The sequence below is a fragment of the Blennius ocellaris genome (genome assembly GCF_963422515.1).
Source record: "Blennius ocellaris genome assembly, chromosome: 14".
NCBI lineage: Eukaryota > Metazoa > Chordata > Actinopteri > Blenniiformes > Blenniidae > Blennius > Blennius ocellaris.
The window spans coordinates 16,155,503-16,173,318 of record NC_137663.1 but is presented as its reverse complement, the minus strand read 5'-3'; the positions used below and the strand labels follow the sequence as shown (position 1 = coordinate 16,173,318).

The 17,816-nt window shown below is 39.2% G+C and overlaps 1 protein-coding gene across 3 annotated transcripts in view; it reads left to right on the top strand.

The window, feature by feature from the left end:
• Window positions 1-17,816, top strand: part of cadm1a (cell adhesion molecule 1a) — a gene marked incomplete at its 3' end in the record, with an annotated part of 423,559 nt that overhangs the window by 363,657 nt on the left and 42,086 nt on the right. For all 3 annotated transcript variants that reach the window (XM_080509140.1, XM_080509139.1, XM_080509141.1), the window contains exons 8-9: window positions 3,367-3,539; window positions 17,438-17,530. In XM_080509140.1, the coding sequence (XP_080365266.1) occupies window positions 3,367-3,539; window positions 17,438-17,530 (266 nt within the window). The remainder of the gene's footprint in view (window positions 1-3,366; window positions 3,540-17,437; window positions 17,531-17,816) is intronic.

Genomic DNA, 17,816 nt, shown 5'->3' with positions numbered 1-17,816 from the left:
CACACACACGCACACACATACGATCTAAATGCGTGTGCCCCTTCCCTCCCCAGCCCTCCCACAGTTTTCATACTTGGCATAGAGACAAGCTCACTACCCGTATTCATTTTATAAAGATGAAAACACAATCAATACAGTGAGCCGGGAATTGGAAGTCATTTTCATTAGAGCTGCTGAGAGTTGTGCAGTCATTACCAGCAGATAGCACAGGGGGCCCCGGTTGCAGGCTGCCATTTGTATTCTAGACGACTGCCCTTCCTCTCTCCTTGCAACCCCATCTTACCTCTTTCGTCTATCTCTGTCTATCTTCCTTCTCTGGGTTCACTTTTTTTTTTTCCTTACAACACCCAGTCCACCTATGGAAACACTTTTACTCTCACTCTATATCAGTAAAAGGTTTATACATTTGCTGTTTATTTATATTTCACTTCATCTGAGAACACTTGAAATAGACACAATGCTCTCTATTTCAAACTATTCACCACAGCCATTAAGCGCACTTGTGGTTTGTTTGTTTGTTTTGCTATTGAGCTTCTACCGCTATTTCATATTTTCCTTTCCTGGATTTTTTTTTTTTTTTTCTTTTCACCTCATTTTTCCCCCCCTTTTCCCATTTGCTTTCTCCCACCACACCAAATGTTTTCAAATGGAGGGAAACAAGTTAAAACACCACAACAAAATGCAACAAGAGAGACCATCAGCACACGCTCAGGGGAAATAACAGGCACTGGCAGTGGCCATTGGAAGTTGCAGCAGCAGAATAGAGGTGTTTTGTCTTTTTTTTTCCTCCCCTTTCTTTTCACCCTCTGTGACTCTGGGCACTTTGAGCTCATTGTCATAAAAATGGAATCTGTCACCCTGCTATAAACCTCAGTCAAGGTAGAAAGGAGAACAAAGACAGACGCTTGGTCGGCTCCCACCTACACAGCAACTCTCATAAGTATACAAGTGTGCCAAGCCTGCAATTTGAAGACAAAGCTGCGGCTCTGTTATTGTTGCTTTCAACTGTACACAAAGGGAGGACTGGCATTTACATAAGTCTTGATTTGTTATGTTCTTCCTCTTCGAAACGGCACATCTTTTAGGAGTGAAGAGTTAGTGGAAACTGAGGTAACAAATACAGTAATGAAACCCCGACAGCAAGGCAATAGTGATTTGAAATCATTTTGGATCTGCAAGGTGATGCAATGGTTTTCGTTATGAAGACTTTTCCGATTGGGGTTTGCATGTTCTTTCCCAGCATGTGTGGGTTTTCTCAGCTTCCCACAAATGTACGGTTTAGATTGTCCAGTTTACATGAGCCGTGACTAAACCGATCAAATTAGGTTTTATAGACGCCACAAGTCTTGCCTGATTCAAGTCTGTGGATCAATCCAATACTGCCTTGCAGTATGTCGTTTGCCATTTGTGACACGCACATATGATACCTCATTCAGTTTTAGCCCAGGTATTGATTTGACAACTAGACATGGTGTTAGATTTTTAAAAAGTGTAGCAATTTCCTTGTTCAGAATCTGGTCAGAAAGAGATGTGATAAATATTTTTTCTGCATGATGTTTCAGTGTTTTCTTCAGTTTTACTGAGTAGAATTGCCTTTTTTTTTTTTTTTTTCAAGACCTGGTTCTTGAAGTGTCACATGTCAATTCATTTGTTAGACATGTATGACAAAGCGAGAAGCAACTCAATGTGTTCCTGAACATCCACTGATCTCGTCGTAATTTCTATCAATTTATTCCAATACTTGTGTTCGTATAGCACAGTTTCAATCAAATCTGCATTTCATTTGATAACTTATGCTACTGTCTGACATTTGATCAGTCCCATTAAAGGTTTGATAACCATTGCACTGAAGGTGAAATCACACTGACATCAAAAATATGTGGGTTTTGTGTGTGTGTGTGTGTGTGTGTGTGTGTGTGTGTGTGTGTGTGTGTGTGTGTGTGTGTGTGTGTGTGTGTGTGTGTGTGTGTGTGTGTGTGTGTGTGTGTGTGTGTGTGTGTGTGTGTGTGTGTGTGTGTTTCATTCATAAATCCTCCAAGTTTCACTTTAGGCAAAGAAATGCACTGCATTAGCATGGAAACAGAAACTTAAAGTCTGACAAATAAAAAAAACTTGACTTTTTGACAACGTTAACAACACTTTAAAGTTTGATCACCGAGAGAAAAATATTTTTTTCTTCATGACCGAGCCTGAAATCCCAGAACTCACAGTGCTGTGCTTTTGGCTCAGCACATCTCAAACAAAGATGTCATTTGTGAAACAAAAGATATTGACATTAGACGGAAGGGGAAAAATACTGAAAAATACTGAAACAAAGGCTGGTACCTGGCGCAGCGCAGCGGCTGCAAAACCACATGTATTAAAAGTATGTGGAGGGGCCTGAAAAGATTTTCAAAGGCCAAGTAACAATCACCAAAGATTAAGTATTGATGGCAGGAGGTGATCCATACCTCGGAGATATCACAGCACACCTTTGTTTAGCTCATAAAGTTTTCATGCAGTACTCCCTCACAGTGCCATTACCGTAGAATAAACTGTGGAGGTCTTTTGGTGGTCCTTTGCCCTCGACTCTCCTGAAACACTGAGGGTATAATCTCTGCTTGATTTTTTTTTTAATCTTACAGCACTGTCCTTTCGACCTTTTGCTTGACTTGAGGTCTGCAGTCAATGTTGTTTGCAAAAGTGCTCGATACTGTTGAACATAGCAAGATTCTGGTTTGCATTACAACATGTGTGAACAATTCCAATACATGGAGAAGCGAATACAGCAAAATTGGAGTTTGCCCCAAAGTGCTTGCAAAATTTCTTAACCCAAACAATGGATCCCAATGGGAAACCTGGAATCAATAACTCACATATGTTGTGCTCCAGGCAGTTGTATCACTCTCGGTACATTTTCACTCCAAAACATGTAACACCTTGTTTCCTTGTTCTTAGTATAGTTAATTGAATATGTTGGATTAGCTATTTGTCACACATAATCACATGTTGAATTTAAAGAGAATGATTACTTCCTCTCTCTCTTTTAGTCAACCTGATGTCCTAATTTCTTTCTTTCTTTTTGTTGGTTGACTGTTTTGTTTGGAGTCCGATTGGGAGCAGTAAAGACCAAATAAAGTTGAGACAGATACCTACCAATTTCAATCAGGTTCATGCAAAGGCCAACAACAAGCAAGATCTTCCACTTTCTATAATAAATACATTGACTTGGGCAATCTTGCCATCCATGGAACCACAAGCCTCTAAGTTTGAAGTGAAGGAGTTGTAAGGGTTATTACACGGAGATGAAGCCGTATAAAAAAAAGCAATGAAAACTTTTTCCTCGTTCACGAAGATCTTGCATGTGCTCCTCTCCTCTGATTTCAGGCCACAGCGAGTGAACTGGTTGAAGGTGGATGACGACGTACCTTCCCACGCTGTCATCACTGGCAGCGATCTTTACATCGAGAATCTAAACAAGTCCTACAATGGGACTTACCGCTGCGTGGCCGCCAACGCTGTAGGGGAGTCTTATGACGACTACATCCTCTATGTCTATGGTACGTTCGCCTCACACCAACACACTCCTACTCCTACTTTCTCAAAGTGCACTCTGTGAAAAGCGCCCCAGTCAATTTAAAGTTGCTTTTTTAATTTTTTTAATTTTCACTATTCCAGCATTTAATGATCTCAAACCAATTATTGGGAGGCAGAGGTTTGTTTAGTTAGTCCCATTAGTTTCAGCTGAAATTTCATCATTTTTTATTGTGTTTTTGCCACCTTCAATAAAGTATAGTAACACAACTCTTTTTATGTGTTATTTCCAGCTCAGATGTTTACTGATTCATTAACTGAGTGATTACAACTGTTAGTATTAGTGTATAGTTTGTATATACACTATAATTGTTGTACGTTATTTATAATATACATATTTTGTTGCTTGTTTTAGTTTCTCGCTTTTGTATCTTCTCTTGATTACAATACACTGGATCTGAAGCAGGCTTAATGTTTATATTAAATTAGCCATCTATATTTCTATTTACAAGAAGACTTTAAAAACATTATATGACACATGACTTAACTTTTCATGCCAGAATCTGTGTTGATGTAGTCTGACTAAAACAATGTCCTCAGAGTTTTTAGTCAAGTCCAAATGAACAAAATAAAAATACACACACATTTGTTGTCACAACTGTGTAAAAACACCTCAGTGAGAGCAGGCTGGACAGGTCAGTATGGCATTTTTAAAATGAGTCAGCACTAAACAATTTAAAATCTTCACCACCTGCTTTACCAGTTTCTAGAAGCTGACGATAGTCTGAAAGCAAAGGAAAAAAATAAATGTCTTTCCTGTAAAGCGAAGTATGATGTGGTCTGATGTGAAAGTAAACCTGATTCCATCATCACATGCTGATGTGAAAGAAGTCATTTCGAGACCACAGATTTCCATTATGCTCTCTCTCTAAACAGCTCTGCGCTAATGATACTGGTTAAAAGAATATGTGCAATGTGCAAAGAATACGCCTCTAAATCAATACACGGACACAGTGCCTGTGTGCTGATGACCAGTGTAGCCCCCTTTCATAAGCCTGAGGTAATCCCTTAACCTGCTTCTACCGCCGCTTGACTTTCTTTTTGTTATCCCTGCAGCCTCGGTGTTGATCCAACATCTTCCACTCCTTCTCCATGTGATTCTCTCATCCTCATAAGCATTATCTCAACATGCTTTTATAGTGTTGATACCAATAACATTGTCTCCCTGAGCAGGGCATTACACTCTAATGTTCTCATTTTCCCGGACCAAAATTACTCCACTATCACTTTTGGTGTACCCTGAGCCTGCAGAGAAATGATTTGGCCGCTATTGTCGGAGGGAATTAGTGGAGTGAAAAGGCTCCTCTTTTCTTCCTTTTTCTTTTCTTTAACTCCCCACGCGGATGCGAGAGAAGTTCAATGCGATGGACACCGGCTGAAAGGATGTTATTTACAGCAGAGCTAGTTGCTGTGCTAATGATGAGTGCAATAAAACAACAGAAGTAGTGTGGCAGATCAGGGAAGCGCCTGCCGCCACCTGCTACATTACAGCTGTTAGACTATGCTAATAATGTGGTGTCAATCTCGTCTTTGTGTGAAGACATTTTTCTATCGCGAGCTGTTCACAAATGCTTACAGTAAAAAAAAAAAAAAAGTCAGGAATTAACTCCTCATGAAATGTTTTATCGTCAATGAAGTCTATAATCTTCTTTTTGTAAACTGTTCTCCTTTATAACCAATTCCTCAAGGCGTGATTTATTTCATCTATCCATTTGCGAGTGGGTTTTTGATTGGTATATGTCGGGTATTTAATGTTTAATACCTCTGTGATTGTTGGTTAATTGCAAACGATTGTGCTCTCTGCGTGGCCAGTCGTCAAAAAAGATTGCATGCAGAGATATTTTGCTGGTTCACTAAGCCGCCTAAGTGGTGCAGCTGGTTGACAACTGCAATTGAACTACAGTAATTTGATCGTGCTGAGGTTGAAGGGAGGCTGTCCGGATCCTGAAGCGTTCCTGTCACAACAGGTCCACCTCGATCGCCCGCTCTCCCCCAGAATTCATACCCCTCCCCCCCTGTCAAAAAAAGGTGACATCTTGTCCTTGTGGGGCTTATTTTGTTCTCACTATGTCACCATTTTCTTTCTCCCAGACTAATTTCAGTGTAATCTCACAAGTCACTCAATACGTTGACATGCACAGCTGAGCGGAGCTACGGTTGCAGCTCCACTTGGTGGTTTAATCAGACTAATGTCTTTGTGTCTGGAATGTGATCAGTTCATTGTTGAGATCTTGATGATTGGTGGCGATATTCAGTCTTTAAGCTTATCAGTATCCATTTATTTAAAAAAAAATTTTGGCTTCACCCGCAAGATCTCGGACCAAATCAATAGTCATTAGCAAGCCGCCAAGTTAGCAAACCAGAAGCGAGGCAATGGGTAAAGTTTACATCTGACAGCATGTTTCTGTATCAGGACACTTCTTGGCCCATTTCAGTCCGAGTGTCATGTACGCATTGCACTTTTGATCACATTATATCACTCCCTTCATCCAACTTTGAAAATAGTTGTAGTTGAGCTCATATATTCCCAAGACTGTTTAATTTCAGTTTAGCAGGGTAGTACCACCAGTAGCCTTGAGGGACAGTGCTACTGTTAAAGATGGTGGGTGACTCCGAGAGATGTTTAATGGCTTCACAGACCACCACCGCCTGTAACGATGCATCCGATTGTACCGCTTCCTTAATGAAATATAATGCCACCTCTTGATTTCTCTTCTCTGAATATAAAACTCTTTGTATTCAGTCTATTGCCTATATGATCATTCAAAGCAGTGATTTCTCGTTTGTCACTTGAGAAATGATCATTCTAACACATTGGATACAAGTGTAAAGGCTGTGACTGTTTGAAGCACAAGCATACACACAGTATTAATTAGCCTAAATTCTAATGTGGTTAATCTCCCAAATATATTAATGATTACCAAACCATCAGTGTATTTGCTGTGCAGTGGTGCATTGGTAAAAGGTTTGGCCTTGAGTGTGGGTGGCTTAAAACCTTGTTGTTGCAGGAAGTGTCTATCTTTAAATTTCACTCATAATGGTGCATTTTCAGTTTCAAAGCACTTTTTGATCAAATTAACAAGGCTTGGACATTGAGCCAATCTATCAACTGAACAACTGTCACTCCCAGGTTGCAATCGGTTGCTATGGCAACCCCTATAAAATGATGCAGCCAAACAGATGGATACAGTATATGGTAACTTTTCTCTTTGTGTGACACTTTTCTTTGTGCATGGTATTGTTGTTGGACAGTATGCATCCGTGGGTTTGGTTGGATCTAAATCACCCTCAAAAAAAAAAGAAAGAAAGAAAGTGATGCTGCACAAAAGAGAACATTGAAGATGCAGTTTCAGCTGTACTGTGTTGGAGGACAATGTTGAGGATCATCTTTTTGTTTTCTTGATTGAACAATGGAACAATGAGCCCCCTCAGCCCACGGTTAGATTGGCTGCGCTGCGTATGTGCGTGGACGTAATGAGAACTGGACGCTTCGCTCCTAAAGAGCTCCAAAAGTTGCTCATGCAGCACATGAGGCAAATAAATTATCTCTCTTTCTTGTATTCATTATATTGTTTTTTTTTTGTGGCATAATGCAAACAGAAAGCATGTTCTATTCTATTTGCGGTCATATTCAATCTTTATGCTTCATAATTCCCTCCAGAAACGTACTGGAACATATAGAAATTGGAACAATGCTCAATCTTTGGCATGTAATTTCCTCAAAAAAAAAAAGAAACTTGGAAATGGGATCATTTAAACTTGCTATCAACACACATTTCAAGACTTCTTTTTAAACTGTTGTAGCTCTTTATATCCATAAAAAAAATTGACCAATCATATCTAATTTGTTTTCGTTAAAGACAACAAAATATTGTATGTCCTAAAAATGTCTCTGAATGGAGAGATTAAAATCCCTGAAGATTAACAAAAATGTTATGTATTTTCTTAACTATTGATTAACTATTGATTTCGAATAATTTGCATTTTAAAGTGTTACTTCCAAAAAATGTTGTGTTTTTGAGCATTTGCATGAAAATAGACTTACTTTAATATTTAATATGCTTAAAGCATATAATCAATCTCAGTGTGAAGCATTAGTTATAAGTTTTACATCTCAAAATGCTGCACAAGTTGTACCGATCACAATGTGACAGTCATCATTAAAATTACCTCATCAAAGTGATCAAATTAAGTTAGTCGCCTAAAATCGCTCACTGAAAACCCGGCTTTCTCAGTTTGACCAGATTCAGACAAATTTTTTCCCCCAGTTTGAATTGAAGACATTTCCCAACATCCATTTCATCCACACCCTCATGTTTGACTTGACTGAAATACTGTATAACACATCCAATTTCTACAAACATGGAAAGAGTTAACTGATGCTTATAGCCAGTGGCAATTTTAGAGGTGGAAAAAACCTGATTTTGAGGTTTAAAGTGTTTGTAGTTAAATAGCAAGTGGATCTCCGTTGTGAAACTACATCTCATTTAATTTCATGTGTGTGTGACATGACTTATACTTGTATAGAAAGGGAAGAGTTTTGTAGTTCACCATTAATGTTTTATGTGTTGGTGTATACTAATATTCATTCCAAGTGTCTCAGCACTTCACTTTAATTCAATGAATTTGAAGAGCTGAATATTCTTGTTTTTCTTGATTTGCTTCGCAGCTTTTCCTTAAGGTGACAGTGGGTCCTGAAGCCAAACTGGTGGAGACATACTGAATTAGCATGACTTATATAATCAGCACATCTACATACACACACACAGACAAGCTAGTAAAACATGCAAAAAAAACCCACTGCCAATGTATTTTCCTCTAAACTTTAATTTCAAATTGCAATATTGTACTCTATTGTACACTTGGGCTGCACAATATTGGGTAAGAATGTGATGATATTCTAGAGTACTACAATAATGATATAGTTTGTGATAAATTCACTTTTTGGGGGTTACTTTTTCCCTTAAGCATTGCCATTTACAAAGCGTAAAATAAATATGGTTGTCAATTGATTCATGTTTTTTTTAAATAGTTAATCCCACATTTTTTTGGTTTGTTCATTTATCACAATTCATCAACTTTTTCTTTTCTATTTTGAATTTTGTCAGTTGGAGATTGCAAGATATAATCATAACTATTGCTATATTCTATTGCGTATATTGAGATCACAATATTGAGCAGCCCTGTATAAATCAGTAATAATTGATTTGAGGGTCTATTCCAACCAAACCAAAATATCAGGTCACATTCATATTCAGACTAAACTGTATATATAATGTCTGTGTTGGTGACACCAGCACCATCTTTATACATTTACATAGTTTATACGCTTGAATCACATTTGAAAGGAATTAAAGTATAATAGACCTGATGCATGTAACAGAAATTCACCAATGTTACGCTGGTCTGCATCCCCTCATAAATATTCACGTGTTTAATTGTGTACACAAATATACAGACCTGCAGTATATTACACCAAAGGTGTCATGGACGTTACGGGAAAGTATGTTTTCAGTGTACGTACATCAAAAGATTGGCATTTCCGCATTAAACTAAGCTGATTTTCAGACTCTTAATGTCTCACTTGGCACTCCCCTTTAAATGGGGTTTTCAGTGGTTACTGGGAATACTTTCCACTGGCAGCTGATTATTAGGAGGAAAAACAGGCTTGAAGTGTCAGACTGCACTTACATCACTCCGCAAGAGTGAAATTCAATTGTTCAAGTGGAGAAAAAAAGAATGGACTTTAAGCATTTATGACAAAGTGGGGAGGTAAAATTCCATGTTTTGTCATTAAACCTGACCTGTCATCAGTTTTGCAAACTTGTGTTGCACAACAGTTAACGAGGGGGAAGAAATGATTTTGGATTTTTGCAGTTGGCCGTCGGCAGTGAGGCTCCTTTTGTGGATATACCCTGAATATATCTCTAAAAAGATGAAGGAAATCACCAAAAAGCAGTCTTTTAAATAAGTTGCAGTCTAAATGATGTACCTTTTGGATGAATGTCTAGTTTAAGTGTTTAATTTTTTTTCTTTTTTTTTGCATTCAGGTGTGTTTTCAATTAAATGTAGCAAAGCTTTGAGAAGTTCTTCCACTGGGAGCTCACAGAATCGCACAATCCGCATAGCACATCTTTGCATGAGGCATCAATTGTGCGGTATTTGTGGCAGGCATTTTGTACATTTGTGTTGTGCCAGTCCTAAAACAACAAAACCCCATGGTGAGGGCTGCAAGTCGCCCCTCTCTCATCCACCCACACCTCCCCCTGGTGCGAGAAACACAAAGATAAACACGGTAATGCAACATGTGGGCAACTAAAAGCCTTGCACCAAAAAAAAAAAAAAAAGAAAACACATAGTCGCCATTAAAACCACAGAAGGCCTCCATCCTTTTAGAGCTAGTCTTTTGATGACTTTGATGTGTCCGCGGGCCTCGCACTACTAATGTCTACTGTAATTCAGCAGTGAATCGTGCCCAACATTCGCCTTGCTAATGGGAAGACAGGATGTTGTGGCTGAGCTGTCAGAAGCTGATTTTCACATTATGTTCCAGACCTCCCTCCACTACACACACACGCACACACACATACATCCACGTAACCCACCACCTGCTGCTCCCCACACTATCATCGCCATGAAAGCACCTCTCTGCAGTAAACCATTTATGTAAGTCAAAGCTGTCGGGAGGGCATGTACGAACACAGAGGCAAAACCTCTGATAGCTGGTCAACGGACGCAAACCAACATTAGCTCGGCTCGCAGGATTCTTTAATGATTATTGTGATTAGTATCGTGAGAATTAACTTGCGTAATTTTGCTTATTTACCTTCTGGTAAAGAAGATTTGGACAAAAAAAAAAAAAAAAGCAGTACCTCCATCTGAATCAGAATCACCGCATGGTTCAGATTTACATCATCTTTTTTTTTTGCATTTATTCAAATCCATGCTAGTACGAGATGCTTCCACTAACTGCAATGAAGAGCATAACAACAACAAATCCAGAGCATATTGTTCATTGAATTATTGCTGGTGTTCCTCCTTTAGATGATGTAAAATGCCATTTTCATGTATGTTCCATTTAGTTTGGGCTGTTTGTGTAATAATATGAAATAACTACATGTATAATCAATCATTCACTATGTTAATGTGGTCTTTGTACTGCCACCAAGCATAAATATCACCCTGCAAAGAAAACATAAAAGCACAGAAGCTGTTGGATTTATGGTAGTTGTATTTCTTTGTAAAGTCAATTTGAACCTAAAAAGTTCAGATCTACAACAACAGTATATTTAATCCTTCATTTGTACTGACAAATCAAGCTATATATATATATATATATGGTTTAAACATATGCTCATACTTTGCAAAAATTATTAAATAGTTGGAAAATTAACAGATATGTCATTTATTTCAGCATTTGGCCTCATAAGGCCATAGGTTTTTATTATGGACAGCTGTGGCTTGGCTGGTAGAACGGTCGTCTCTCAATCACGAGGTTACAAGTTCAATTCTCTATCTCCCCCACATGTTGAAGTGTCTTTGAGCAAGACCCTAAGTGTAAAGTGCTTTGGGGAACATTTAAGCGGTGGAAATGTGCAATATTAGTCGAATCCATTTACAATGATAAAATATAAAATGTTTCCCAGAGCTGATTTTATTATTATCAAGATAAAAATCACAAGTTGCTATATTGCAATAAAAATATTGAGAAATCCATCTGAAGATATGGAAAGATGCACTTAATAAGACAAACATGTAAGGTAGTGATTAAAGCTGTTTCTCCAGAAAATTGGCCAAATATTTAAAAGAACTATGACAGGTTTGGTTGAATACATGATTGTTTGTGTATTTAAAATAAAAGACATCACAGTCAAATGCAGATCTTTCAGCAATAAATCAGATTTATCATCAGGTGCTAGTCAGCGGCTTCACTTTGAGTCTCAATATAGGCCGAGTTTTCCTTCTCTGCCAGTGTTGCTTCTGTAACCTTTGTTGTGATCTTGCCTTTATTCTCTTTGCAATACATCATTATTTATTCATTGTCTATTTTCCTGAAACACACCAATGAAATAACACAAACAATCCCATATGTTTATTTTTTTTCTATTTTCTGAATTGTATCACTTTTATTTACATTATGTTTAGTGTTATTATTATTATTATTATGAGTAGTAGTAGTAGTATTAGTATTATTATTATTATTAGTATGGATTTTTTACAATTATTTATTATCAGTGTTTTTCCCCCCAGAAACACATACAGTACATAGAAAAGAACGAAAACACCATATTGTTCTTATTTATAGTTTTTATTGTTATTTTATTCTTCAACACACCAAAATTTACAGCGACTATATCAACACAAAGTATTAAACGGCTCCTTGCCTGACAGCCGAAACAAATGCCCCCGCATCCAGCGTCTGCCTCTAATGTGTCTGATTCCCCGGTATTGTGACCCTAAGTGATGGAGAGTGCTGCGGGATCGGATGACACTAACAACGTTAACGGAGACAAGAGTGCAGTCTGTACTCTCAGCACCTCTCTTACTCCATCGGGTAGAAAAACAAAACTGCCGGGGTTTTCCGTTCACAGGCCCAACACTGAGGTGGTTTCGAGTAGTTTATGGGGGGGGGGCACTTACCCAATACCCAATACCACAGTCCTGTACCTCCCTGCCCCTCCAACACAGACGGGACTTTATTGCACACTAGAAGCATATTTTGTGACCCTTTTGCTCTTGCTCGTATGCCCACTTATTTACACTCCTCCACCATTAAAGCATTTTTCTTTTTTCTTTTTCTGCAAATCACCGCCGTCTCTTAAAGTCTGATCCAACACGTCTGGCGGAGAGTCCCTAAACATCCCATTCAAGCTGCACGCGCTCTTAGTTTGCTCAAATTGCTTTTGAGTGGAAGAGAAATTGCTGGTGTAAAATGTTCGAGGGAAAAAAGTTATTCATTGGCTTCAAAACAACATTTGCATGGATGTTTTTGAATCCGGGCTGGCTGATATAACAGCATTAGGAGACACATGGAGAACTATTTCAGACCTTCGTCTACCACGTGCTCGTTCCCTTCCACCATTGTGTCTCTGAAACTGAGCTTCACTTTTTACATGAGCAAGCCTCCGTCTCTGTGATTCCCATTAAAACTACCTTCATTTTTGGTGAAAATACTGGTGTTTCCACCCTGATTATGGATGAAAAAAAACCCGCCATCTGTCTTCTGTCACATCAATGTTGGTCGCTTCAAAGCTAAAAGCCGACTCACCTTTGATCTCCAGTCTTTGTAAAGAGAAAACTAGGCTTCATTTATCCCTCAAAGGGCATTAAATGCTGTGAAATGTAAATGAAACCCAGTTCCAACTTACTTTGAAGAAAACAAATAGATCAAAGGTCTTAAAAATGCTAAAATACAGTGCTATCGACAGTGCTATCATTTTTATATATTTGTATATTACTTGAAGCAACAATCTAAAGACAAACACCAGGTGAGATATCGCCACTTTTATATTACTGGAAAGTGTCATTAACTGTTCGAGCAAATTTGAATCTGCATTTATTTCCTGTGTAACGGATTCATTAGACCACCCACAAGTCATTTAACTCCCCCTGCTTCAGTTAAAGTCAAGGATAAAGCTGCATAAGAAACCTTTTCTTGGCCGTGTGTGGCAGCTGCGACACTGTGGCTCCAGATGGGTTCGGCGGAGAGGGGCAAGGACGTCTCCTGAAGGAAGAACAGCTGAAAGTGGTCACATTAAAAACACCTGAAATCTGCCGTGGAGTGAGGCGCTACGTCACGTTAAGAGAGGAGCAACGGTGGAAACATAGAAGCAGAAGGGAGAGATGGCAACATCGCACAAAGAAGTTTCTGACAGAAGTTCAGCGCTGACATTAGGGAAGAGGTGCTCATATCTACGACCAGGCACAACACTGCGCTGGTGATGGTACCTTCCGATGTTTACCAGCGAGCAGCGGCGGCGGCGGAACCTTTTACCACTGGTCTTGTTTTGATTTTATGGATGTAGATTTGTATCCAAAGGTTTTTCAATATTACTTTCACAGCAGTGAGATGCTCATGTTGCATTTTAAAATTGTGCAATCGTGCTACAGAAATGCTTGTCGCCACTACAATTGATAGAATTGATTTCTCTGCTTTCTGTGAGTTTTCCCTACATAGCATGAACATTACAGGAGTTATCGTTATGAGAAGCATTTGGCCCATCAGATAGGACAAGGTACAACTAAAAGGGTAAAGTAAAAGCCTTTTTTTTTTTTCTTGACTCATGAGAATTAATATGGTAAATATATATTATTCATCGTCACTGCAACTACAAAAACTACAAAATGCATCAGTCTATTAAATGAAATCCTTGTCATTAGTTGGAGATTTGAGCAATCTTGTCTATTCTATATTGTGGCCCCCGATCGTGCTTCCTGGGAGGTTTTGGAAGCTGTAGGTCTGTCTTCGCTCTGCGGTGGAGCTTGTCCCTGTGTGATTTCTCATTGTTTGGTGTGATTGTCAGCACTGTTCAGATGAGGTGTTTCTCTCACGCCGAGTTCTTTAACTCGCCAGGCTTTAGCGGGAATGATTCCTGTCAGGATGTGTCTGCGAGCTTCCCGCGGTCCTGCTCCGTTCGTTCAGACCAGAAACACTGATTCATAAGTCTCATCAGTAAACAAGGCCCGGTGACTCAGCAGGAGGAAAAACACATTCTGCCTGTCACATTTGAAAGTCAATGAGCTTCAATGTTCTTTGATACATTGCACCAGCCAGCCACCAATAAGAGGAAATGTGGTGTGCAATCTCACCAGCCTCCATCCAAATCTTTTTTTTTTTTTTTTTTTGGGGGGGGGGGGGGGGTTGTTTTGGGTTTTTTTTGCAATGCGAAGTTTTTAATGAGTTGTTGACACTGATGATCCCAAACATCTGCTGGACCCTCACAGTTCATGATGGGATAAAACCAATTAGACAGCACCGCCCCTGAGCTGGAGTTTGTTGGCTCATGAGCATGTGTGAAACTCATCAGTTCGAGCTTTGTCTGCCAGCCGTCTTCCCAATGGATCATTTCTGCCCGCCTTTGTCTGCACATCGGTCTGTACAGCCTTTTGTATTGTCAAGGTTGCCTTTAAAGAAGAGAATGGCTGCTAGATTAAACACATAGCGTACATCAGCAGAGCCTGCATACTGATCCGTATTACCTAAAGGCTTTTATTTGCATTTTTGAATTTGCTTCAGGGGAAGTTCTGAGGGCCTACATGGTCCTCTCTGCCTTGCGTTTGAATCACTTGATTCACTTTTCTTCAAGTGCATAAAAAAAGATCATTTTTCAAAACTAACAACAGCAATTTTTTTTTATTGAGCAACTATGAACAACTTCTGCCCTCAGGGAAGACTACCTTTATATGACATACCACCTTAGGGAAGACACCACAAACAGGAGGGAAACCTTTTTTTTTTATGTGAATTTGGAATGTGCACAGTTTCAGCCGGCACTGATGATACACTGTACTTGTGCTTCACACAGGTGAGCATCTACATTACGAATTATTACATTATTAATAGGGAAATACTGACGGCTGCTGTAAAGCTTCTGAAAAAGTCAGAAACTTTGGAATCCATTCTGTATTTAACGATGCATGAAATCATTTAATCTCAACAAAATATTTACAGAAAATGAGCTTATCTCTTCATTATAGTCTGCTCCCCTAAACATCTCGAAGTGCAAAAATGAAACAAAAGATCAGAATAAAGAATTAGGAGCAGAACGTGTATGTCCCTTTTAAATTGTCCATGCTTTTAAGTAACACGCATTTGTGGGATGAGCAGCAGGCTGAAGCCACTTAACGCAACGTTTTCAAGTGAAAATACGAGCTGCTGAAAACCTTGTTTTTAAACATTGCATCATTTAAAAGGGAAATAATTAAGCTCTCCAATGGTATAAGGCAGAAATAGAAATCAAGTGAGCTGGGGGCAACTGCTGTCTTTGTCACTTCAGTTTTTCATTAATCCCAAAAAAATTATTTATTTCTCAAATTGCGAAGAGAAGAGCAGCAGGTGTAAATCTTTAACCTCATTTTGAAATACTTCATTAGAGACTTGATGAACCAGCGAACAAAACAAATTCTATTCTGATATTTTCTTCTGATAGATGGCAGGAGGATGATGTAAACCACTGATCATATTTACTGTGATGAGGAAAAGAGTAACAGCATAGCTTCATAATGTATTGTATTTCAATTTTTTTGTAAAGATCTTCTGCGGGGGGAAATATAGATTTTGGCTTCACTGGAAATGTTTGTTAGTCAGACTGAGTCATGAGTGCCGTGATCTTCACAAGGGTTTTGTTGACGGCTTCATAGCCTGAGAATATCATCAGCCTCAAACATGAAAGCAACCCTCATGTTCGGTCCTATTTCAAAGCGCGGTCGAGCTCTGATGCAACCTCTTTGCATGTTCATGTCATCCCAAAGAAGGCAAAATGTTAGTCCGTAAAACTAAAAATAAAAGAAGGCTGCAAATTGAATGTGTGCATGTGGCTTTTTATCTCTATAATTTGATATCTACGTCAAAGCCACCTCTGTCAATTTTCCTCTGGGTTCTCTTCCAGTCATTTCCACCTCACAGTCAGCCTTGTTTCACTATTGTAACGCATTGCACGGTGTGGTGCGCCATCTACAGGCACTTGTGATTATGTCACCTACATGAAGAAGTGCCTGCTTTATCACCGCTATAACGTGTTTGCAGTGAAAATGCAATGCAGTTCAACATCCTGTCATGCACATTCATATAAAAGGCAAAAGTGACACCACACAGCCTCCCAAACTGCTAAAAGCAACACAACCTCTGGACTCCCCCCCTCTACCCTTCCCTTCATATAAGGTTCTTTTTCATCTATGTGTACACTACCTTTCCTCCTTATCAACGGCTATAAATTACTCCTCCTTCTTTTTTTTCCCCCAGCACCTTTTAATAACCCCAACAGGTTTTTCAGCCCATTCGCAGGCAATCAGAGCAGCATGGGAGGTCTCTAACCAAGCAGCACTGCCGGTGGCTTCATATCAGTGCAGCCCTGCCACTTCAACAAGGAAAATGTCACTTTGATATCTCCCCCTGGTCATTGTCAGGGTGGGGAGTCTAACTCGGCTAATGAAGTAAAAAGGGAAAAGCTGTGGGAGGAAAAATGGTCTCTGGTCACTGTGCACTCACCAACCCTGCTTGCTGCTCATTTCATTCTTCATTTTTTTTTTTTCATTATTATTATTTCATGTGTGTGTATATTAATACCCTCCTTCTGTTTTTTTGTGCTGTCATTTATTGTGTCATTACATCATACATCAAACTGGAGCTTTTTTTTTTATTTGAGCGAATATCCTCGACAACTTTGTACTCTTCTCCTTAGAGACATTAAAAATGCACAGGCACATTTGTTTGTCAGTCTCGCACGTTGCATAACAATGACAGCATAAGTACAGCAACAGCACGTGTTTCTCATTAGACATTTAATCACTCCTAACAACCATGCGCTTGCTGGCGTTGTCATGGTGTAGAGCCTTGCGAATAGACATAAAGAGAAAAAGAGTTCCCGACGAGGTCTTTGATCATCTCGGCCTGTGTGGGACGAGATGATGTGTCGCAGTGTCATTGTTGTATTAAAAGTATTTAATGCTCTGCCACCCAGATAATTCATCATAAAGTCTGCGAGCGGACCTTTAAGTCAAACAGGCGGTGACACACAGTGAGCTGCCGCTCATATATCAGGCGGCGATAGCATCGCTTCACACTGGCTTTACTTTATTTTCATGGTTTTTATACTCATTTGTTTTCCCCCTCCTGTGTTTGTCATGTATTTGTCCTCTCATCCAGATGCTCCCACCACTACCCCTATACCCACCACAGCCACCACCACCACCACTATCATCACCACCACCACCATCTCCTACCCTGAAGCCAATCAAGGTACAGTATCACCCTCACACAACCTCTTTATCTGCTCTTTTATATCTATATATCTCTTCACGCATATATACAGTATATACACACACATACACACACACACACACATATACTGTATATATATATATATATATATATATATATATCACACACGATTGTGTGTGTGTGTGCTTTCTATTCCCCGTGCACTGAATTTTTCTTTATAGTTCCATCTTCATTCCACAGTGGCAGCAGTACTCGCATACATTTTTCTTACCCTTGAGTTACGGCCCTCCAGATTCTGCCATTT